Source organism: Nuphar pumila, chromosome 3, assembly GCF_984573655.1.
Source record: "Nuphar pumila chromosome 3, dmNupPumi1.hap1.1, whole genome shotgun sequence".
Classification (NCBI taxonomy): Eukaryota; Viridiplantae; Streptophyta; class Magnoliopsida; order Nymphaeales; family Nymphaeaceae; genus Nuphar; species Nuphar pumila.
The window spans coordinates 121,790,008-121,815,636 of record NC_143251.1 but is presented as its reverse complement, the minus strand read 5'-3'; the positions used below and the strand labels follow the sequence as shown (position 1 = coordinate 121,815,636).

General features: G+C 36.3%; 2 protein-coding genes across 2 annotated transcripts; one reads left to right on the top strand and one right to left on the bottom strand.

The window, feature by feature from the left end:
- Window positions 1-1,373: 1,373 nt before the first annotated feature.
- LOC149843552 (uncharacterized) lies at window positions 1,374-8,557 on the top strand. Its single transcript, XM_090000926.1, has 4 exons — window positions 1,374-1,391; window positions 5,986-6,067; window positions 6,144-6,273; window positions 8,458-8,557. The coding sequence occupies exons 2-4, from the start codon at window positions 5,989-5,991 to the stop codon at window positions 8,555-8,557; spliced, it is 309 nt and encodes a 102-aa protein (XP_089857052.1). The 5' UTR covers window positions 1,374-1,391; window positions 5,986-5,988.
- Window positions 8,558-12,620: 4,063 nt separating this feature from the next.
- LOC149843551 (putative inactive poly [ADP-ribose] polymerase SRO2) lies at window positions 12,621-15,235 on the bottom strand. The gene is made up of 6 exons (XM_090000925.1): window positions 14,793-15,235; window positions 14,311-14,552; window positions 14,075-14,178; window positions 13,803-13,958; window positions 13,620-13,715; window positions 12,621-13,101 (listed from the first exon to the last, which is right to left on the bottom strand). The coding sequence occupies exons 1-6, from the start codon at window positions 15,233-15,235 to the stop codon at window positions 13,033-13,035; spliced, it is 1,110 nt and encodes a 369-aa protein (XP_089857051.1). The 3' UTR covers window positions 12,621-13,032.
- Between the last annotated feature and the right edge of the window lie 10,394 nt (window positions 15,236-25,629).

Sequence of the window (25,629 nt, the reverse complement as noted above, 5' to 3'; positions counted from 1 at the left end):
TTGTTCTCTTTTGTATCTTATTCATCTATAGAATACTCTGGATCAATGTTTTCCCATTTTATTTTCCTTCATTTTTTTGTTGAAATTTAACATCAAAAGCGTCATTCGTTAGTATTGAAATTCACGTAGATGGTTGAAAATGTGTTTTTTTTTCTGTTGCCCATTGTCTTTTTATTCAAAAGTTTTTTTTTTCAATACTTAAAATTTAACATCTTTTGGTCGTATCTTCTTCTTATTATTTATTAATGAGGACGTTGTGGCATAGTAATTGCTTAATCTGATCCCATGGTAGCCATTGTAAAGAGTCAGCGGGTTTCTGAATTCTAACACAGTTCATGCTTTACTTAATTTCAATCGATAATCTTAGTTAGCTTGGAAAAGTTGTACATTAGATTTGCAGTGAGCTTTTAAATTGCGTCTTTGTTGTTCAAAACATTTTGTCTTGACAGGTGCGATCCATTGAACATAGACACAAATTTCCCTTTGGTTTTGAAATTGTGAGGTTTTTTCGCTTGATCTAGCAGAATGCTCTTAGAGTAATTTGTCCTTGAATTATGTTACTTCCCATATCAGACTCCTTGACTCATCCGGAGTCACAAAAGTTGACAAGATTTTGCACATATAATTTGACTAACTCCTAGCGTTTGTTGAGCTTCTCTCACCTTGTATTTGGCCTCTTTCTTCAATAAATGGAGTATCTAGTATGCCAAGCAACTTGATGATCCATTGTGTTTCTTAGAGGCCTGCTCTTTAGTTTATGCTGGAAGTGTAAATTGTATCACACTTCAGCACATTGTCCAGATGAGGAGAAACCGATGTGTAACAAACAAGCAGTTGCATTTAGGAACATGAAGGTTCACCTGGGCTCACCGAGCTCTATTGGTTTTCTCTTTCGCTAATTGGTGTTCTTCTTTTTTGATGTAAGGAAGTCTTTTTTTTTCTTCTATTACCAAAAAATCAACTCCACAGATTGGGCATATATTTAGAAGTGCTTTCTGTTCAGCTACAATGGCCCAGTTGGTTTTTAACTTCTATTTATGGGAAAAAAGAATGTAAGTTATGTAACTGCTTAAATGACTAATTCCATTGATCTCTTCATTTGCATTAAGTCCTGTTGCCTGCAAAATTATGTTACATGAAGAACCACATTGTAGTTATGAAGAACCACACTGCTAAAATATAATAGACTATTTGAAACATTAGCATCTTCTAGTTAGATTTGGCTTAACATATATACTATTTTTCTTTTCTCTTCTTTCAATTAGTTAGAGTTGTTTTAATTTTTTTAGTTAGTGTTTCATCTTGTTTCATGATTAGTTAGTTTGTTACTTAATTTGTTTTGTTTTTGTGCAGATTTTTCAACGGAACCAACTCGTGCTCGGCCACCTGTGGTAAGTAAATGACAAAAACAATGCAAATCGGGTAAATACCCGTGGTGAGTAAGTGATGCAAACGTATCACATGTTATTTAATTTATTGAATGCAGCACTTTATTATTCACACACTCACTTAGTTGTTGATATCTAGGACTGCTTTGTTGGAGTTCGAAGATCATGCTGAGCATGATTTTAATGTAGAAATATGGAAGTGTTCTTATTTTTGGAGTACGGAGTCCATGCTAAGCATGGTAGTAGTTAGTGAGATATTAAAGTGTGTTTGCTGCAGGTACATGTTTGCCATTTATTTGATATGAATGATTATGATGTATTGCAATGTTTGATGTAATTGTATCCATGCTTGCATGTAGTTACTTTCAATTTGATTTTGACTTCCATGTAAAATTTTATAATAAAAGCATGCTTCAAATGATTGTATCGTGTCATTAATAGTTTGCACATGAAAATATTAAGTTATCAATGCATGCATCAAAATTCTTGTTATTGTTTGACATAGTATATTGCATGATAAATTTGATATTTTCTTCATCGTAGCATTCTGATTGTTTTTTTCTTAATTCGTTAGGATACTATTCGTAACATCATACGACAGAATGACTGTAAACCGTGAATGGATGTACCATAGGATAGTGGACAATGAGTTATCGCATGAATATATGGATGGTGTCGATAGTTTTATTGAATTTGCAACGGCGAGTGTCAGTACGGTAGATCCCACAGGTCGGATTAGGTGTCCCTGCAAGATTTGTAAGAATAATCGATTTGTAGAACCTCATGGCGTTAGACATCACCTATACAGGAAGGGTTTTGTGAGTGATTATCAGAACTGGACGTTTCATGGAGAAGAATTTAGAAACGATTTTGATGCACGGGTGAATGTGGTGCACGATAATCCATATACGAATTTGATATTTGATGCTGCAGGAACAGAACTGGGTTCTGCTATGAGTTCTAGTGATGTAAGAACTGCCGTAGATGAAGAATCACCAAACGATGCAGCTAGTAGATTTTATGATTTACTTAAAGATGCTGATGAGCCACTTTGGGACGGTTGTGAGAGTCACACTATCTTGTCTGCAGTTCTTCAACTAATAAATTTGAAGTCCGAGTATAATTTGAGTCAATCATGTTTTGACCGTTTGTACATGATTGTGAAGAGTATGTTGCCTAAAGATGAGAAATTGCCACAAAATTTCTATCGTGCGAAAGTTATGGTCAACGCTCTAGGTATGGGTTACAAGAAGATTGATGCTTGTCCAAATCACTGCATGTTGTATTTCAAGGAGCAGGAAAACGACATATCATGCCCGTCATGTGGGCATCCTCGGTTCAAGCCAAAGACAACAGGCAATGGTAGCACGAGATCAAAGAAAGTTTCATACAAGTCGCTCCGCTACTTTCCTATCACTCCTAGATTGCAGCGATTGTATATGTCTTCAAAGACAGCTAAACACATGAGATGGCATGCAAATAAAGTTCGACACGATGAAAACAAGATCACACATCCTGTTGACGCTGAAGCTTGGAAGCACTTTGATCGTACTCATCAGAACTTCGCAATGGAAGTGCGAAATGTTAGACTCGGTCTATGTACAGATGGATTTAATCCATTTGGGGGTAGATCAACTCCATACTCATGCTGGCCAGTATTTGTAACTCCATACAACCTTCCACCAAGCTTGTGTATGAAACGTCCAAATCTTTTCTTGTCTCTGTTGATCCCTGGTCCGACCTCACCTGGCCAAAATCTTGATGTATATCTAAGGCCATTGATTGATGAATTAAAAGTACTGTGGGATGACGGTGTTACCACGTATGATGCCCACAAAAAACAAAATTTCAACATGAAGGCCGCTGTTCTATGGACAATCAGTGACTTCCCTGCATATGGTATGTTATCTGGTTGGAGCACACATGGGAGGTTGGCTTGTCTGTACTGCATGGAGGATTTCAAAGCTTTTAGATTGAGGCATGGAAGGAAGCCTTGCTGGTTTGATTGCCATCGTCGATTTCTACCCAGCGATCATCCGTTCCGACGTCAAAAGAATGCATTTACAACAGGCACAACTGAAACGGAAGGTCCATCCTCAAGATTGTCTGGCATAGAGATTTTAAGAAGATTGCGATACTTTCCAGATGTATTAACAGATGCCCGCAGTCCTACACCCTTCCGTGGATTTGGGAAGGAACACAATTGGACGAAAAAATCTATTTTTTGGGAACTACCGTATTGGCCGACCCTATTGATACGACATAATTTGGATGTGATGCATGTAGAGAAAAATGTGTTTGATAATGTGTTCAATACAGTAATGAATATTAAAGGAAAAACGAAGGATAATCCGAAGGCCCGTATGGATTTAAAATTAATATGTAAAAGACCAGAATTGGAACTCAAAGAGTATAATGGCAAAGTACTGAAACCAAAGGCGAAGTACGTGCTCGGACCTGATCAAATAAAACATGTATGTCAATGGTTGAGACAACTGAGATTTCCAGATGGATATGTCTCTAACATTGCTCGGGCTGTGAAGATTGACGATGGACAGTTATATGGGTTGAAGAGCCATGATTGTCATATCTTTATGCAACGATTGATACCTCTAGCATTCCATGATATGTTAGACAAACCTATATGGGGGGTATTGTCTGAGTTGAGCGGATTTTTCAGAACATTGTGCGCATCGGAGGTCATTGTATCAGATGTAAAGAATCTCGAGGACTCTGTCATCACCACTGTTTGTCTGTTAGAAAAGATATTTCCGCCAGCATTTTTCGATGTTATGGAACATTTGATCATACATCTGCCATATGAACTAAGGGTTGGTGGCCCTGTGCAATATCGATGGATGTACCCATTTGAAAGGTATATGTTTTTTTATATTTGTCTCTTTAATGACAGATATTTAAAATTTGAAATGTATATTCTTGTCAGATGCATGTTCGACCTAAAAAAAAGGTTCGTAATAAAGAAAGAGTAGAAGGCTCTATTTGTGAGGCGTACACTTTAGAAGAGATTTCAAATTTCTCATCTATGTACTTCGAACCTCATATTCCAACACGTTACACATGCCCGCCCCGTAACGATGATGGAGAACAAGTAACTGTAGCTGACAAGCTGTCGACATTTCAACCACTTGGGCATGCATTTGGTAGTTGCCGATCAAGGCTATTGACAGATCGAGAGCAAGATGCAGCACACATCTATATTCTTTTTAATTGCTCAGCGATCGACCCATACATCGAGTAAGTATATGTATATGCAACTCAATTATAAATCTTTTTATGTTCTATATGTGGATACATGACTCGGTAATATAAGTATTTGTGGTTTGCAGACGATTTGATCTGGAGTTGCGAAACGAAGTTTCACATCTCACTGATGCAGAAGTACAAAAAGAACGTGAAACTAAGTTTGTGGAGTGGTTGAAACAGTTGGTAAAGAAGCTAACATAAATTTTGTAGTTATAAACAACACTAAGTTACTTAATTGATCGTGATCACAATCATTGTTTATGTTTGTGCGTAGGTTCGCAATGGTGATGTTAAAGATCAAGGAATATGTGATTTAGAAAATAGTCCGACCAAAGTTGTGCAATGCTACAACGGGTATATCGTAAATGGTTATCGATTCCATACAAAAGACTACGGTATAAACAAATCAACGATAAATAGTGGCGTGTGTGTCAAGGGTAGCAGCTACGGTGAAAATGAACATGATTACTACGGTGTTATAGAGGAAATAATGGAGTTGACTTACTTAGGCATGAATAACAGGGTTACGGTATTCAAGTGTCATTGGTTTGATCCAACTGCAACAAGACTCGACAAAGCTTCAGGCATTGTGGAGGTGAATCATAAATCCAGGTTTGGAACATATGAACCATTCATATTAGCCTCGCAAGCTCAACAAGTTTATTATACTTCATATCCGAGTATAAAAAAGTCAGATAGAAATGAATGGTGGGCAGTTTGCAAGGTGAAATCCAAACTATACCCCGAGTATGATCAGTTACAGGAAGATGAGTTAGCTGAAGACAGTGATTACTATCAATCAGATGATGTCTGTGACTTTGCTTATGGTCACGATGTTGCGCATGATATGCATGTCATATCTCCATTGGCTGATGAAACATTCATAGAGGAATGTGATCCAAATGATGTACCAAGTGGATGGGCAAACAATGAAGAAGAAGAAGAAGAAGAAAGTCAAACTAGTGACGAGGAAGAATTCTCAAGCTAGTGAGCAAAATCTTATACTACAAACCTTTATTTAAATGCATTGTAATACTTGATGTGAGTTGTATTGCAATACTTGGTGTGAATGATTAAAAATTTTATTTGAATGTATTGTAATACTTGATACGAATGATTCGAATGCATTGTAATACTTGATGTGAATGATTTCAATTATCTGAATGTATTATAATTTATGCAATTAACGAATGATTTGAATTAGTGCAATACTTGATGTCAATGATTTGAATTATTTGAATGCATTGCAATGCTTGATGTGAATGACTTGAATGCATTGTAATACTTGATGTGAATTATTTGAATGTATTGTATGACATATGTTATTTGTTAGAATATGGTTCGTGGAGGTTATAGTGGTCGCTCATCCAGTAGTAGCCAGGCTCAACCTTCATCTTCACGGGCTCCTGTGATAGGTATATCATATAACTAATTAGATGCTTGATTAGTTCAAATGCACATTCTGAGAATTTCTAATGTATTTTTTTACAGATGATGTTGCGCCTGTACACGACCCACCTACACCAGTTGATCGCACAAGTCAACAGCCAACACAGGAAACAGGATCTTCTCAGGCTGGCACAAGAAGACTCATTCGAATAGTGTATATCGATAATCGACCGTAAGTATTTTGTTTTCAATTATTGTATATCTTTTAAATATTTTATATTGATATTTACTGTGTAACAATTCATGTGCAGCACGAGGTTTGAGCCACAAGAAATAGTACGGGAGATTAGGAATTCACTTCTTCAACATCTACCAGGACCAGTTGCTTAATGGAAAGAGTACCCAAAGGAGGTGCTAGACAGATTGTGGTGCTCATTCATGGTATACAGTTGTTCCTCATAGTTAATGTGTTTCATATTTAATTTATTTAAGCAATGTCTACTAACTTTCTGAAAATATTTGTAGGCTTCGAATCGCTTTGCAACTACGGTGGAAGAAAATGATGCAAGGAAGGTGTGGCAGAAGGTGGCTGCCAATCGATTTGCAGACATGCTGCACACTATGAAGACTGCAGCAAAAAAAGCATCTGGCGTAGTAGATGATCCATTACTGTGGAAGGGCCATGGTCCTATTACTATCAGGAGAGATTACTGGGATGAAATGTGCGATAAGTGGGCGGGAGATGCATTTAAAAATCGCTCTGCGAAGGCTTCACAAAATCGATCGAAGATGCCCGAAGCCCATCTACACACAGGTGGATCTAAGACATTTGAGAGCCACCTAAAGAAAATGGTAACTCATCAATATATAATATTAATTTTATAAGTATTGTTGCAAACTTGTGTACTAAATCTTTTGTCATTTAACTTCGCAGGAAGCAGAAAAAGGAGGCATTGTACCATATAAGGATGTGTTTGTAGAAACACATAAACGGAAGACCACGGGAGTCTTCGTATCAGAGAAGGCGAGAACGACAATGGTATGTATTAATTCTATTAATAATCATTGCAATATATATGCAAGTTATCATAATGTTATCATTAATTATTAATGAATACTTTAAACATTATTTTGTAGGAGGCATATGAGCAACAGATGGTAGAGCGATATGGCGAAGACGCTACTCAGCATCCATCATTTGATCCTACAGCATGGGTGACTGCAGCAGGTGAACCCAAAAAAGGTCGCGTGTTCGGGTTTGGGAGTAATATGAACACTTCACCAGTTATTGGTTCTTCCAGTTACGGCTCACCGACTTCTTGCGCCGACATAAGCTCCAAGCAGCCGACTATTCTTTCCGGTGATGATGTACGCGAGATCATTAATGAATCACTGAATAACTACTTCCAATACACCGTCGCCCCCTTTCTCCGAAATGAGATCAAGGCCGCTGTTCAGGATAGGGGATCTTCGATTCCAGGTCCCTCTCAGGTATAATCACATATATAGTTTTTTTGACTGTCTTAAAGCACATATGAGCATGGTAGAATCACATATAGAGTTTTTCTAGATGCCTTAGAACACATATGAACATGCTATAATCACATATTCAATTTTTTTACTGCCTTAGCACACATATGAGCATGATAGAATCACATATAAAGTTGCTTTGCCTGCCTTAGAGCACATATGAGCATGCTATATTCACATATTCAATTTTTTTACTGCCTTAGCACACATACGAGCATGATCGAATCACATATATATATTTAACTTTTTGTCTGCCTTAGAGCACATATGAGCATGATAGAATCACATATAAAGTTTTTTTGACTGCATTAGAACACATATGAGCATGCTATAATCACATATTCAGTTTTTTGACTGCCTAAGAACACATATGAGCATATTATAATCACATATTCTGTTTTTTGACTGCCTTAGCACACATATGAGCATGCTATAATAACATATAGAGTTTTTTAACTGCCTTAGAACACATATGAACATATTATATATCATTTATGATAGAATCACATATAAAATTTTTGGCTTTGCCTGCCTTAGAGCACATATGAGCATGCTATATTCACATATTCAATTTTTTTACTGCCTTAGCACACATACGAGCATGATCGAATCACATATATAGTTTTTTGCCTGCCTTAAAGCACATCTGAGCATGGTAGAATCACATATAGAGTTTTTTTAGATGCCTTAGAACACATATGAACATGCTATAATCACATATTCAATTTTTTGACTGCCTTAGCACACATATGAGCATGATAGAATCACATATAGAGTTTTTTTATTGCCTTAGATCACACATGAGCACATGATAGAATCACATATAGTGTGTAATTTATTTCATTATATTTTGTTTATCAATACTGACTGTTCTTTTCTTGTGTAGGCTGCTAGCGATAATCAGGGTAGTGGAGCTGAAGGGACAGATAAAGACAATGAACAAGAAGATGCACAAAATCTTGGCGATGATTAGAGGACTGTGTTGAAGAAGTTCTATTTTTTTTATTTTTCATAATTGTAATTGTTGATTTGTAAATAATTAAACTTCTTAATTTTAAGGTGGAACGATTAATTATTATAGATACTTGTTATATGAAATTTTTTGTGTGGTTTGTTTTTTATTTACAGGAAATATAAATTGTACAGGAAATAGAAATTGTACAGTTCTCGGTAATTAATTTTTAAATAATTTTTTTTTGATTTTTTTTCGTGTTTGCGACGGATTAGCGACAGATGATTCCGTCGCTATTCATATTAATCTAGCGACGGCTTAGCGACGGCTTAGCGACGGAACCATCCGTCGCTATTCATATTAATCTAGCGACGACATAGCGACGGAATTAAATCCGTCGCCAAGCCGTGGTCGCCGTTTAGTACCGGCGGATTGGCGACGGAATATAGCGCTCGTTATTCCGTCGCAATTAGCGACGGACCTGGCGACGGAATTATTCCGTCGCCAGTTAGCGTCGAAATATTCGCGACGTAAGCATACTGTCGCCGCGTTGTCGCTAATCCGTCGCTAACATGGTTAGGACGGATTAGCGACGGATTCGCGACGGAATGTGATCGTCGCTAATCTACTGCTTTGTTGTAGTGAGAAACTGGGGCCCACCCCGCCTCACCCCGTTTGGACTGGAGATGGAGGCGGGGATGGAGGTTAAAATCAAAACCCATGTGGGAATGAAGGCAGGGATGGAGGGAAGAGTTTTGAGACGGGGCAGGGGTGGAGACCTTATCCCCCCTGCCTCCGCCCCGGTTCACTGCCATCCCTACGACGAGGCCTCCTACTTTACCTTGTGGAAAGGGGTGCGACAAATGGATTTGAACTTATAGCATAGGAGGATATCTTTCTATTCATGAGCTGGAGACCATGTGGACAACCCCTTGGGGCTTAGGTCTTAGCTTCTTTTAACTATGTGGAATTATACCCAACAAAAATGAGCAGTCTAAGTCAAGTACGGTCATGTCCAGGCTTCTAAGATGAAAACAAATCGGACTGATTTGGACGCAGATCCAACTCATACACTTCACCCAGATTCAAGATATTATAACTACACTAATATTCCAATTTGTCATTGAAACCTGATTCTATCAAGGAAACAAGGCAACATGGTGTGTGGGGCCTTTCGATCTGGATGACATTTTGGTTACACAATCCGCAACCACCAGCTTCTGTTCATAGACATGGTGTTTTTCCACCAATAAACGGTTGGAAGAGAAGGAATGGTGTGGGTGGGAGAATATATTTTCTTTAGTTAATTCTGATTCTAAAGTTATTATAGAGTCAGGAAGAGCTGATTTGGTGGCTAGGATATCTTATTCCTCAGCAAGTGAAGGTTTTTTTGTACAGTTTTGAAAGATTAGTCATACAAAAACCCACATTGAATTTGAATTATACTGCTAGATTCTTAGCTAAATTAGGGATGGGGGAATCCAAAAATTGTGAAAGGATCAACCCCTTAGACTGGTCTCTAGATATGGAGATTGTATGATTTCTTTGTTAGGTACAAGAGAGAAAATTCCAAGAAGAAACGTGGAGTGTTTTTCCTTTTTGAAAAAAGTTTGGTTTTGATGGTGTGGAATAGTCTCATATTGATGGTGTTTGAGTTTGTTGTAGGCTTTATAACCCATATGTAAACTCTTGCATTTGTTCCTAAGAACAAGGGGTTGAAATGATTATCACACACACGCGCGTGTCTGCCGGGCCGAGCTCAAGTTCGGGTAATTGACCCTTTCTGGTGACCCTTGACAGATTCACACTTGTTCCTTGGTAGAGTCACACTTGTTCAAATCTGGTAACTCTTTGCAAGGGTCATGTCTATTCAAAATGGGCAACTCTTCAAGAGTCATGTCCTTTCGAACAGATCTCTTCCACGTTTTTATAAATGTCGTTAGAGAGGTTCCAATGGGACAGATGTACACTCTATCATCTCTCTCTCTCTTGCTTTGCTAAAACTGTGAGGTCTGCAGTTGTAGTTCCTGAGGTTGTTTTCGAAGGGCGATCTACCATCGGCGTGCACCAATCCATATCGCCGAGACTATTGTATCCTGGAGGAAGGACGTCGGACCCTGTTTGCACTGTATGTGGGGGTGAATCTTCTTTAAGGGGAGTACTTTCGTACGCCTTAGCCTTTTACACAGTATTAACATGCTTTCGTTGTTTTTATTATGTTCTATGCATCTATTTGTTCATATGTTGCTGTCTGGATTTTGGTTTTATGCGAAAACTGTCATGCTTACTCCCTGTTCTTGTTTCGATCGACTGTCAATCATGATTTTCATAGTGCTGTATTTTCTGCTTTATGTCATGATGTTGATTGTGAAACTGTGTGATCTGAAATATGATCCAGCATTCTTGTATTTTATTTTACAAAAGTAATGATACTGGTAGGGGTCTGACTAACCCGGGCTGGTCTTAAAAAAAAAACCATGTTATATGACATACATTACACTTAGAGCCTATATATGAAATGAAGCTGGGGTTAGGCAAACCCCTATTGGTTTATTGATCAAGAAACAAACTTTACAAAAATAATGTATACAGCCTATACATATATCCACCAGCCAAATTGAGCTGAACACCTTTGATTCGTGCTCAACTCACTTAAACTAAATAAGCTGCTCGTGACCCCAACAGCTACATGAATGAGTTCATAATGAGCCAAACAGAGCCAGGCCATGAGCTGCTTGGCTCGTTTCCTGATCCTAATTGGTAGTTTTACCTTGTAGGGGCAGTTTGAGAGCCTGATGTGGTGGGGTGGTGCACACTGATGTGTTGTGAGCTATACACCAGAATCCAAGACCTCTCAAATGCAAGATCTCAAATCAAGGAACTGAAAATTCCTCTTATAAGGAGAATGAGAGAGGGATGCATGTGTTCCTCATGTAGCTAGGTTGGATGAAAAAGCCCTAGAAGGACCAACCCCCCACACTGGCATTCTTTTGTATGTAATTCTTCTTACACAGATATATGTTTACTTACCAATAAACCAGTAAGGATCCACCACACCCCAACTAGATTATTGAAAAAAAATTTATCAAGTCCATTTTGAACAACCCGATTTACTCTGGCTCTCATACAATCTAGAAGCAACAAACCAGACAGAGAACAAACAGCCTTTAAGCCAACCCAGAGAGGCCAGAAGACTGTTTCAGGCAACCAGGCAGTTATTCAACCACCCGTATACCAGTGGAGTTTGAACTTGCAACGTCCCCTCACATGGTAACTTGTACAAACTGGTCCTACCAGATGGTCGGAACCCCGTTGGTATGCTAGTTATATCACTGTCTATGAGCAAGATTGCTGCTGGACTGGCATGAATAAAAACTAGCATGAAGAATCTGCTGGAGAGAGAGATGCAAAGGAATCCATATCACTGTATGGATCTGATTAGGCAGCATCCTTCTTCATAAAGTTGGTAGATAGGATTAATCCCAATGCTTCAGGCGCTTCTATTGGAAGGAATTACTTTGTATCATTGTATGGATCTTATTAGGTATCAGCCATCTTCCTCCAATGAAGTTGGTAGATAGGATTAATCCCAATGCTTCAAGCCCTTGCATATAATGTTTCTGTGCCATTATAAAAGGAGGTGAACTTGATCCTCCCGTTCTTTTAGGGTATGTACCAAGTTCAATGTTTGTTTGGATCTAGAATGTTGTATTTCAAATGTCTGACTATATGTGAACAACTTAATTAGACAGTCATGCGGATTACTTTGTTTTAGATCATATATTATTATGAATTTTAACGTCGCATATAGATATAGGATTGGATCGAAAAACAAAAAAATGTTGAAAATTTAGGTAATTTGAAAAAAATAAGAATTTATATTCTTTTTATATATAAATGCTTTAATGGGTGTCTTATTAGATCTAATTATGAAAGTTTATCAAAAAATTATGGATTTTAGTTGGATCGAAGTATGAAAAAATATTTAAATTTTGGGTAATTTGAGAAAAAAATAAGAATTCATTTTGTTTTATATACAAACCAAAAACCCTAAAATGCATATTCATATTCATTTTATATATAAAAAAAAACAAAAATGCAAGAAAATAAATCATGTTCATATTTTTTATACCAAAAACCAAAATGTTGTGTGTGCATGTTTGTGTGACCTCTGTTGGTTGCAAGTCAAGGATCCTTCTGATTGGCTCAGCATAAGTCAGCTGGTGCTACTGAGTCGGGGAATCGACTGAGTCAACTAACTAGATCCTGAATCTTGTAAGCCTTTCCAAAGACTAGACCAACTGGATCCATTCAGAACTCTCAGTTTGAAAACTCCACATAAGGTTAAGCCATGTTCCCGTCATTATTTCAGAAAAAAAATGACATTACATTCGTTCCCGCAAATATGTACAAAGCTCCAGTTACTTCATGTATCTGCTACACTGATTGTTCATGTTCAATGGCACTTGGACATTCAGGAGCTTTTCAACATCCGCGTCATTGGAGATCTCAATTTGTCATGGAGTTTAAGGTGCAGACGGTTGTGCTGCTTGAAGAACTCTTTTCAGCTTTCACTTTCTGAAGATCAACCGAAAAAAGGATCATTATGGAGCAATTTGTGTGTGTGTGCATGTTTGTGTGTGTGCAATACCTAAATCAGAGCGTAAATCATAAACTTTGGCAAGTCATCTAAGTTGTGACACATCAAACACGCGTGAAGCTGCATGCCAATGCTGTTCTCAAGTAACATGCACATTACCAGCAAATTTTAGTTGCGTGCTTGTGCATGTGCATGTGTATGTATGTCTGTGTGCATGTATGTCTGTGTGTTTGTGTTTGTGTGTGTGCCTGTTTTTCACAAGGCAACTCACGACAGTGGACCTCTTGCATGCTGGAATCAGGATGCTACTGCAGAGACACAGGCAAGTAACTCCAAGTTGAAGACTGGTCCAAGTTCTGTCACAGATCTGGACTTTAACGGCGTGTGAATACACTTTCCCCAAAACATGAAACAATAATCTAAATGTACAATAACCTGAAAAATCTGCAACAGATATGACCGAGATACTTAAGTGTTTCTTAAAGAATATTCTCACCTTAGCTCTAGCAAATTTAATGGCTGCAACAATGACTTTATCTCCTGCAATTTGCCTAAACTGCCTCGCAAAATTGTCCCGGGTTATTTTCCCATCCTATCATAATCCCCCAAAATCTAATAAAGATAATATTTACATCAACTGTAATACCAACGGACGAGAAAAGCATTACTGTCTGGTTACCCGGTATTCACCATACTGCTTGCGAATGGTGCTAATGCTGGTTGGAGGCAAAAGATTGGCAAGTACAGCAATTAACTGCACAAATGGCATCCAAGATGAAGTGGGCCCTCTAGGAGGAACATTGAAAGCCGCACTAGATGGCACTTGAGCCGGTTGCTGCTGATTATCAAGAAAAAATAGAGATCAAAGAAGTAACCATCATGATTTATCTAAAGAAAGGAATCTGGTTAGCTACTGGAGAATGGATTAGAAGAACATAAAAGAGGTCTTACCTTCTTAAAAAGAGAACCGTTCTGTACTTTGTTAAGAAAGGCAGCAGGTGATCGCTTTGATACACAGATAGAGCCCTTCTTCCAGTTGTACCCATCCCAAAATTCTGGAATCAATTGAAGGCAAATATAAACACACAAATATCTTCCTCTTGAAAATGCAGATTCATAAATTTCTTTAAACTCTGGTGGAAGGGCCAAGATAGAAAAAAAAAAGTATATTGATGGAAATTACTTACCCTGCAAAGGCAGTGGCACACTGAAGCTTACTACAAACTCTGGCAAAATGTGTGTGTTCATATGAGTACCCCACATAATGTATAATCCTGGTTTCTCCCGGTTGTCCACACCAGAATCAAATCCCTCAGAACTAGGATAAAATTGCTGTGACCCAGGGCGAACCTGTTCTTCATTTCCTAAGAGGACACGACAAAGAACCATGTGCTTGATCCCATTTTCATCCACTTCCGAGCACACTGCACTGCAGTTGAACAGCTTATTTGAGTTTCACAACATCAAACAGATACTTGTTTCCACATATAAGGAGAATAAGTTTGAATATCATGGTACCACTAAATTAAGCAAATGCTTTGTGAGTTATAAATACAAAATGAATGAATGCAGGCTTAGCCACAGTGGCCATAATTTAAAACTTCTTCATCTAGCAGTAGAAAGAAATCGTGAGAAGGAAAGGAATACAATCTTATTTGATGCTATATACCTCCTAAGAGAGTCTTCCATGGGAGTAAGGTAGATTCCAGATCCAAATGGCACACCACATTTAATTGTCTCAAGATGCACAAAACCATAACTAGTGACGCCCGCAATCACGTCTTTAGATGCACCATACCATGCTCGTTTGATATTATTATGGCCACCATGCTTCTTCGCAATGGCCTTAGAATGCATATCAAAAATGTCCCAGCGACCCTGTCCTGAAAAGGTACTATGAGAAACAACAGATATAGAGGTGACTTGCACATCTTTTGTATTTTTGCCCATGCCTGAAAGAAATACGTTCTTGACGGCCTTATACCTAATATCTTCTCCATCCAATTTGATTACGTGATCCCCAGAAAAAACAGAATCCAAAGACACGTTCCTAGAACCCGTTTCAGTAGATTCTACAGGTGAGGTCACTAAACATTTCACGCTATTCTCCATTAATAGATGGAATATTCTTGATTTTTCCTCTCTTACAGCCTTTCACCCCGAGACCTGAAGATACAAAAACAATAACAGGATTTCAGAATCAAATATCAAGATAAGAACAGGACGTTACAATGAATAACTTAGACGGCAATGTTACTTAAAATTAATCAGGTATAACTACATGTTTCTTTTAATTGAATTCACTGCTAGTAAACATAAATGAACGCCTCAGTTTGTTCTTCTCCATCCATAACAAAGAAATGATTGTACGCGACACCATGAATGCATAAGTCATCATTCTCAAACTATAGAGTTGATAGGGAGAAAAAAAATATTTGCAAGCATTTTATATGTCAATTATTTAAAATATAGAAGCCACCAGATCTCAACTCTTAAATTAGTGAATCAAGTTTCATTAACTTGAAGAACAATTGGGAAATTGCTATCACAAATCATCCATAAAGCTAATATTGTAGGATTCAATAACACCACCATCACCAAACACCTCCCACCCTTTCCTTCTTCCTTTTATCTTGTTGTTTTTTCTTTTTTCCTGGTGCGCGGGGGTGGTGGGGGGAGGAGGACCCGCGGCAGAGAGGGAAGAGGGTTTGTTTGTTTTCATTTTGAAAAATCAAGACTTAAAGCTCCCAGTTGAGATGTAAAGCCCCGTATTTTCCACTTCATCAATCATTTCTCATCATACAGGAAGGTTGTCTACCTTCAAGAGTTTCATACAGAATCTATAAAGTTATAGAAAACCAAGACATATCATATAAAAAGTTCATACACTGACAAGAAAAAGGTTCATGCCAAAGAAGAGTAGATGAACAGAACATCAAAAACTCACCAACAATACAAAATTTCTTAATTTTACTTCGTAAATTGAACATTACATCGATAAAGTAAGATCAATACTACTGCTCCTCTTGCACATCTCGAAACCAAACACACGAAGAGGGAGAAAGAAAGAAAGAACAAAAAAAGAACTAACGAATCATTCTCTGACAACTCTTGGGCACATCTCATTGGCTCTCAAACAAGAACCGTTCTCTGACAACCATAAGAGAACGTTTCAGACTTCCTCCATTTTCTCACGTCGAAGCAAACGTGAGAAAAACGGTTCGTTTTCATACTGAAAAGTGCGAGCAAACGTGAAGAAGGTAACATCTCTACAGCAGAGAGAGAGAGAGAGAGAGAGAGAGAGAGAGAGAGAGAGAGAGAGAGAGAGAGAGAGGTACCCACCTTCAGTGCTCGACCCACCAACCACCAACCACCAATCACCAAACACCAAAACAAGAGTGCAAGGGAAAAACCAGTCTCTCTCTCTCTCTCTCTGTATATATGTATATATCTCGAGTGGTCGAATTTTCGGAAATTATGAAGAGGACTCCTCCACCGGCAATGCGGGAGAGATGATAAGCAATCCGCATCGATTCTTCTTGGCCATGGTCGCCATCTCCGCCTTACCCAAGTGTCGTTCTTAAACGGTTCAGCCCTCATCATTATCAATATACAGAGACACAGACTGACGCCGCTTGTTTGAGTTTGATGCTTCTGCGGCGCTGCCTGGTTCCCAACCAAACCGCCCTCTGTTTTCCCTCCATGCTTCCCACTCCCGAGTTAAACGGTCAACTTGCACCACGACTTGCGCGCGCTGTACCGCCACTCTAAGGCCGAACTATGAGTCAGGACTCGGGAGTGCTAATGGATCGGATCCGGTTAGACTTTCATTTCGAGTCCAACATGCTAATGGGTCTCAAAGATCGGATTCGGAATTGGCGTTTTCTTTAGACGGATATGTATTCGAATTGGAATGGAATCCGATTTGTTTGTTTGAGTGTGTGTACGTGTATTTGTTGAAGTGGCAATCCCGTAGCTAGTTTATGATTCGGATCTGTACCCGCTGGATTGAGTTTTCCGAGTCAAAGCACAACCTTTAATTAATAGCTGCAGTCGGGGTTGCAATGATACAGACCAATGTTATATCAGTATCGGTATCGGTCCTGAATCGTTTGGCCAATGATTCAGGTGAATCAGACGATACCGATTCTGAATCGTTCTTAATCGGTTAAAATAATTAAAAAATATTTTGTGTCAATCAGAACGTAGATACATGTTAAAACTAGGATGTCAATGGGTAGGGTTTACTCGGACTCAACCCGTACCAAACCCTATAGGGGTCTGGGTATGGTGATAAATAAGAAGACCCGATTAAAACCCGAACACACGAAGGTTCCAATTAATACATGGAGCCAAGTATAGTTTGTGAAATTTTATACCAGACCCTGGATCGACCCGAGTTCTGATTAAGATCAGTAATTTTTAATATAAAAATGATAAAAAATATTATTTTACCGAGTAAGGTCTGGCTCATGTAGTTCTTATCAGGTCTGGGGTATGGTTTCTTTTATGGTGGATCTGATTAGACTCAGATCTGAACCAATATAACCATACCCAAAAATCTGTACCAGGTCTGGTTTTTACCTGAGTCCGAACCAAACCCGAACCGTTGACACCCCTAGTTAAAACTATTAAAATAATATTTAAAAATTAATTTTAAGCATTTTTACATTTATTGGCCAATACGTCGGTCAGGTGCCAGATCCAGATAGAGCAGCAGCTCCATGGGAAAGTGCAGGTGTATATCCACATCGAACATGTTCTTATCCAGTCCCAGGATCATCTTAGGAAAGTAGCACATTTGCAGATCCAATATGCCCGTATAAAATGTGGATACCGATTAGGCTTCATTACGATGGGTCAGTTGCATGTTTGGATTTACTGCATAAAATACAGTTTTGGATTCTACTCACCCATGATTCAACTTATATCCGATCCATTTGCACCTCTACCAACCACTCCTTTTTCGTGTTGCCAGATCACTTTTCTACTCTTAGCCAGACGAGATTGATCAGACGAGCTGATCCAGACGGATCATAGGAGGGGTCCACCTAGATCCGGTAGAAGCCGATTAATTTTCATTGGATATACTAAACCACTGTGGCTGTCTTTCCTTATTTTTGAGTGCCATATTTTAGAGGCTTACAAGTTGTAATGTTTTGATGTCCAAGAGGAACTCCAGGCTGAGCCAGCACGGCTAGATCTATGATCTTGAGGTGGTTTCTCTGTGTAAATATCAAAATTAAGAAAAGAAACTATATGTTTTTTGGATTGCCAAAAAGCAATGTTGTCAGTATCGCATACATATCGTATTATCAGATGGGTTATAGATTTTAAACCTTCATTTGGTTGAATTATCATATATATATATATATATATATATATATATATATATATATATATATATATATATATATATATATATATATATTATAGTTATTTTAGAGGAAGCCCTTACAATGTATTTAATATATATGAAAAAATATCATTATTATAAAAGTATTTTAGTTATTTTATATATATACTCTCTTTGTAAGGGCTTCCTCTAAAAGCTACACAAAGCATGCTTCTCAAAGAAGCTTCTTAAAAACCCAAAATACCCTTGTATTTCTTTTATTCTCTTCATATAGTTTATAGATTCTACTATAAGGGTATACTAAACACAAGACCCAATTCTATGATCATTAAGCCCACTTACAAGCTAAGTGCACTCAAATATATATCCCATGTCCAAATATAAGTAGTCTGATCCAAGTATGCAGTACAAATATAGTATTCCACATGTGCTTAGATCATTGAGAAGAGGATTTTCTTAGAATTCATGAGACGTGGGGCTCATCGCGTTGAACGTGAGAAAAAGTAAAACTTTTATCACATAATTTGATTTTCATACGACACTAAATTCATGTGATTTTTTTCATTTTTGTGTTTTTTTGTAAGAAACCCATCACATCAGTGGGTCCAACCAAAAAAAATATACATTACGTTTGTAATGGGGATCCACCGTGGGAAAAGTTGTGGGAAATCTCTACCCGTGGAGATGGTGCTATTTCCATATGAAATCACAGTTGATCTTGATGCAAGTTTCACGTGAGGAAGTGAGCCGCTCTTTATTATAAAAACAAAATGAGTCATTCTCTCATGAAAGAACGAAACAAACAGAAGGGATAAGAATGAGATGGAGTTGGCAACTTTTCCTTCTCCCACTACTTTTCATGTCATTTTTCAGTTACACCTCTCCCTATGAAAACATTCTCATCCCACCATCCATGTTGGCAGCTGTGAGGGTCCCAAACATAGAGAAAGTGCCTTTTAGCATGAGATTGATAGAAACAAGGTCTGAAATCTCCAATTTCTGAACCCCTGAACCATGCATAGTCCCAAATATCGGCTATCTTTTGAAAATCCCACGATTTTATTGCAAAACTTTAAAAAACTGATACAATTCATGTAAAATTTGAGGTTTTTTCTATGATGATATAACGAATAAAATGAATTTTATGTGCATCTATGACTTAAGTGCAATTCTTGAAATCCTTAACATTCTTGATTTTTTTATTTTGGAATTAGTGTAGAATTTAGTCTCAATGTATGCATAATATTATTAGAATAATTGCAAATTTTGAATTTGTAGACTAAATAAGAAATTAAATGGTTTGGGCATGCATGTCTTATTTTTTTAATCTTGGATCTCATTTAAATTAAATTGTGTATTTTAGTATAAAAATAAATGATACATTATTTAGAAAATAATTGTAAGATAAATGATCATTTATTGGATAATGTGTAATTAAATGAGGATTTTAGTGTGGATCTTGGATAATTTAACAATGGACATAATATGAGCTCTATTTAATTCAATTAGGGATCCAATTATGATAAATTGAATATGAATATTTTATTTGGGTCATTTGGATCCATCAACAATCATAAAAGACTCATAGGGTAAGATGTCCCTCACCTCTCTACCTCCTAATGAGTTTAATTAATGGTTAATTGATTAGTTAATTAAAGAGAAAAAGTCAAAATTTGAAGAGTCTTAACATAACTAAGAGTTTTAAATAAATAGAGGTGGTTGAAAGGAGATAAAAACCAAAGAGTTCAAACTTATTGGACTCTCTCACAAACCACATGGTTTTGGGCTAGAGAAAGTCCAGTTTCCATTGAGAGGGGTGTGAGAACTTATAAAAGTCCTTCCACACACACCCTCTCCTATCTTTCTCTAATATCTCTCTCATCCCTCTCTCTCTCTCTTTAGTTTTCTTTATTGGCTTTTTAATTTTCTTCTTCCTCCCCTATTCATGCCCCTTGGAGGATTGTTGGAAGTGTATTGCATCCATTAAACCTGCAACTTGACGGAGGTCAAAAAGAAAGAAATGTTGAAGCTACCTTTTCGGTGTTTTCTTTTCTGAGGTTTTTATCCTACCCAATTTTCTTAAGATTTTAAAGGGTTTTTGCTTTATACATGCACCAAGTATGCATATACATAATGAAATATTTTTCAGATGTATATTTATATATGAATCAGCCCCAAAATATGTTAAAATTGATATCATATGGTCTCAAATTTTCATAAAGTCTAAAAAAGGGTTTTTTACAAAAATCAGTTTTGGAAAAAACCTCTAGAAAACATGTTTTTATTTGGTTAGATGCTTCTATATGTTTGTTTGATGTTTTAAATGAATATAAACAACATGTTATGTATTATGAGCATGTTAAATTAGTTCCATAATTGATTGAAAAAAAAATAAACCCTAGACAATGAAAATAGTTTTTAGGATTTTAGAGTTCTGTTTGAAAAAAACCCAAAAATCATGTGCTCATTGTAGAGATCTATACATAATGACTTGAATATGTTATTTATTGTATCATTTAAATATAATAATCATGAGAAACATGTCAAAATATTTCTTGGAGATACATAAATGAATTTATGGAAACCCAACCCTAGTTTGAGAAAATCGTTTTAGGGTTTTGAGGTCTCTATTGGGAAAAATACCATAAAACGTGTTTACCTTGGTGTAAATTTATTTTGGTTGATTCCATAATTTTTATTTTTGTAATTATTGGAAATTATCAACATGTGATACTTGTTAATCTTGTGAAAATCAATATTCATAGTGAAAATTTAATTGGATATGCAAAAAAGAATTAAAACCCTAATTTACTAAAAAATATTTTAGGGTTTTGGAGCCTCTTTTAAGAAAATTATTTTATTTAAAGCTTATGCTATTATGTATGATTTTAAAATTCATGTACAATATAAAATGAATATTTTTATGTGAGATCTGACATGTTATTTCTGGTTGTTAAAAACATAAATAAATTCATATAAGTCTCCCGATTAGGGTTTATGAGAGCCTTTTTCGAGAAAGCAGCTTATGTGTTCTTATTTATGTGTTGTTTGTATTTATTTCTTTTGTTTAACTTAAATTTCTTAATATTCATATTAGGTCTGAGATGATTTGACATGGCTAGAAACCAATACATAAATTGATCCATGTGAACTAGCTCGATTAAGGTTTATGAGAGCTTTTTTCGGGAAAATCGGTTCACATGGTTTCTGTTTATATTTTGTGTTTTATTTTAAACGTTTTTTATAAACTCAACCTGATATTCATATTGTAAATATACATGATTGAGATGAAATAAAAATAAATAAATCCTAGTTTGTAATTCATGTTTTTGGTACGCGATTAAGGATTTATTTTATGGGTTTAAACTGATATTAAATGTGTTCTAATATTGTTATTGATATGATTGTGAATCTAAGATTTGATTTTATTTGATATGCATATTGGCTTGTTTGCAAAACTTGATGCGGTTTCGGGCTATTTTAACCGCGTGACCCAAAAATTTAATTGTTTCTCCTAAACCGTGTTTCCTAAAAATTTAAAATTTTGCAACATGATTCTAGAGACATATACATGTGATTGTATAAAAAATTTAGACCTGTAACTGATTTCTATAGGGCATGGCTACTCCAATATTGGCTTCTAAATCCTGAAATTTTTGGATTTTAGATAAAATAATTTTGAAAAACTTGCATATGTGAATGAATATTGTGTGATAATTATGCATGCTTTAATGTATTATATTCAACATGCTTTTATATTATACTACATGTTTAATTGATGAATATCATGTTTGTGTTATGCATGTGTTGTTAGGAATGCATATACTTCTATGACATGCAGTATATGAGTATGAAATGCATACAGGGTAATAGATACCCCATAAGGTTGTGTGCACATGGGTGTTTAAATATTTATATATTGATCTGAAGTTCAAAAAAGATTCATGATCTAATTACTATAATGAGTTATTCATATGTGGTAGCTGCATTGACCCATAACCTAATAAATATAATCCTATTATGAGATTTTGGGTGTGCCATACCAAGGTGTCCTTAACCAGAATGCTCCATGTCTACCTTAGAGAGAGTAGGCATTATAAACTCTTTGGACCCTTAAACTATAAAAAAAATGCTTCAAGTGACAATAGTTCAGTTAGTCCCCAGGTTCAAAAGAGTTAGGAGGTCGAACTACCAACTTTAATCCTATGTAGTATGTTCATGTCTTCTGCAAAAGTTAAGATCGATTCTGTTTTGACATGTAGCCAAGCCATTATGAGAGCTTTTTCTCGGTTAGAGACTGTTCCTAGCGAGTGTGACTCAGTAAATTTCTCAAAAAATCAAATCACATAGCATAATAAACATCCAAATGATCTAGTTTGTTTCATGATACCTTACGTATACCCAATGAAGTTTGGTAAAAAAAGAAACAATAAAATAATTATTTACTTTACTTTTATGCATTTATATATTTGTTCATATTTGTGTTTGTTATATGCCTAAGATGATATATGGTTGATTATGAAATATTATGATGATATGTATTCTCAAATTTAACTATGTAATTATTCAGTTCAATGTTTGGTGATATACCTTGTGCAATGCAATTAATGCATGAAGACTTAAGGTTTATATATATATATATATATATATATATATATATATATATATATATATATATATATATATATATATATGCAATGCTTGTATGAATTTTACTAAGGCTCTTTAAAGTCTCACACTTGTTTTCAAAATAAAAATTTTCAGGTAGTGAATGATCAAATTAGAGTGAATGTCAAATGTTGCGAAGGTGCGGTGCAAAACCAATTGTTGGGTCCTGAGGACAACTGTTTAAACTTTTATTTAAACATTTTAATTGATTATTTAAATTATAAAGTTTAAGACATAATATGTGAATAATTTACATTTTATGTTGTACCATTTAACATTTAGATTAATTTTATATTGATCGTTGAATGTGATGTGTTTGGTGATTGTACCCTGCTCGAGATGTTTAACCAAAATTCTAGATTTATTATTTTCGCTGTATTGAAAAAAAATATATTTTTGGGTTAAAATTTTGGGGTCATTACAATTCAAAAAACAATATTTTAAAAATTACTTATATTGAAAATATCATATTTTTATGTTGATATTAATGTGATATTTGTACTTTTTATATTTTTGTATTTTAATATTTTCTTATAACTTTATATATTTTCTTATGTATTGTACAAATTAAATATATGTATTTTCTCTAATTTTTTGAGAAAAAACAGTCACTAAAATATGTAAACTCAAGTATGAAGCAAGTTTTTTATGATTTTTTCTTAAATTTCACTCTGTGGATGTGATCTAGATGCTTGATTTTATATAAACGGACTCTTGGATCATCGGATTACAATGTATAAAAAAGATCTTTTAAGGCTTGAAAATCAATGATTCATAATTTTTGTAAATATTCAAGCATCCAAAAATCATATTTTTTCATAAAAAATATATGATCCAGGAGTCTATTCCTAGCTAATGGACCATGCATATGCAGGGTTGGACTTGCAAAAAAAGTGTCGAAAATGCCTAATTCACATTTGGTTAACATGTTCTAGGGACCCATATAAACTTTTTTATTTTATCCCTATACAGTCCTTTTACTGATAAAATCGTGATAAAAAAATTTTGTGGCAAAGGTTGAATGCCTTCTCTCTCACACACACACATTGGAAAATGTGGTGGAATCATGCAAGTGTTGCCTTTGTTTATACTTTTCAATTGCATGAATAAGAAACGCACGTTTTAAGTGAATCAATAATAATCTCTCTCTCTCTCTTAAAAAACGTGATGATGCAAGTGATTACCTCTTTTACTTTCCAATTGAGTGCATTGCATGAATAAAGAAATTTGAAGATGAGGTGGGCCTGTAGAAAGAAAAAGCGCATGACTTGGATCTCAAGAAAACCAATTATTTGACTCTATGGGCTGTCAACAGTTTGTGGCCCAGTTGGTTCTGGACCTAGATCCAACCCAACTAGCATTAATGCCGTGTCAATTAAGCATTCTGTTCTGGATAGTACCAACCGAAATATCCAATTTTTTAAAGTATTTTCTCGTTTTCCGGTCTTTCCAAATCTGGACCATGGGATCATAAATTTGGATATTCCTTTTTGTTTTGGATCCCAATTCAATCCAGCTCATATCTGGAATCATATATCAGTCAGCTACATTCATCTAATAATTCTTTAGGGCTGTCAGATCTCATGACCACATGTAGACCCGGATCCATTTCACTTAGGATCCGTAAAGCATCTCTCATGTGCCAATCCACATGCATCCAATCACAATTCTCACGTTATAATAATAAGAGAACATTTTTTATGCAGCGCCGCTGCATATACAGCGGCTCCGCTGGCAGCCACCCCATCTCAATGGAGACACCACACCCATGTCGAGAAATGACAAGATGGGTGGCTGTGTGGGCAATGAATGTATAGCTCAATGAGGCTAGGACCCAGCATTTTATGTGAACACTAAAAATAATAGTTGACGTAAGCAAATGAATGTATAGCTCAATGAGTATGGACCATCAGCGAGTTTGGATGGCAGGACCTACCCAAACAGGGACAGACCTGTCCCTGCCCAGGTGTTGTCCCGCGTTTGTGCAGAGTGTGCCTCAGACGAAACAAACAGAGGCCCACCACTTCATTTTCTGTGGAGCATGGGTGCGAGTCACTGGTCCTGGACAAATACCGCGTGGGATCCAGTGAATCAAACACGGCCTTAATGTATAAAATCCAATCGATGGGATCCACAATGGTCAAACCAAGTGACCATAGGACCACATAATGCCTCATTAAGATGCCAATAAGACAAGAAGAAATGTCCGATCCAATTCAATGGTGATGGCTGCAGCGTTCTAAAAATACATTTTGGATTTGGAGATTTTGATCTTTAGTAACTCAACTCGACCCAAGTTCTTCCATCCACGAGATGGAATAGAATTACCGAACAAATTGGATCACGAATGGACTAGTTGGATCCAGAAATAGAACCAAATCAATAAAGGTATTCCAAAACTTGCATACGTCTCAATTTTGTTCATATTTTTAATGTATTCAATAACGCATTGCCCATAAGTGGGGATGTAAACAGACCGGAT

Bases quoted from the DNA above. Each gene is read 5' to 3' on its own strand.
- LOC149843552 (XM_090000926.1), top strand. From the start codon at position 5,989: ATGGTTCGTGGAGGTTATAGTGGTCGCTCATCCAGTAGTAGCCAGGCT. The intron at 6,068-6,143 runs GTATATCATATA...ATTTTTTTACAG, and splicing joins TTCACGGGCTCCTGTGATAG to ATGATGTTGCGCCTGTACAC. The intron at 6,274-8,457 runs GTAAGTATTTTG...TTTCTTGTGTAG, and splicing joins GTGTATATCGATAATCGACC to GCTGCTAGCGATAATCAGGG.
- LOC149843551 (XM_090000925.1), bottom strand. From the start codon at position 15,235: ATGGAGAATAGCGTGAAATGTTTAGTGACCTCACCTGTAGAATCTACT. The intron at 14,553-14,792 runs GTATATAGCATC...GTTCAACTGCAG, and splicing joins ATGGAAGACTCTCTTAGGAG to TGCAGTGTGCTCGGAAGTGG. The intron at 14,179-14,310 runs GTAAGTAATTTC...AATTGATTCCAG, and splicing joins TGTGCCACTGCCTTTGCAGG to AATTTTGGGATGGGTACAAC.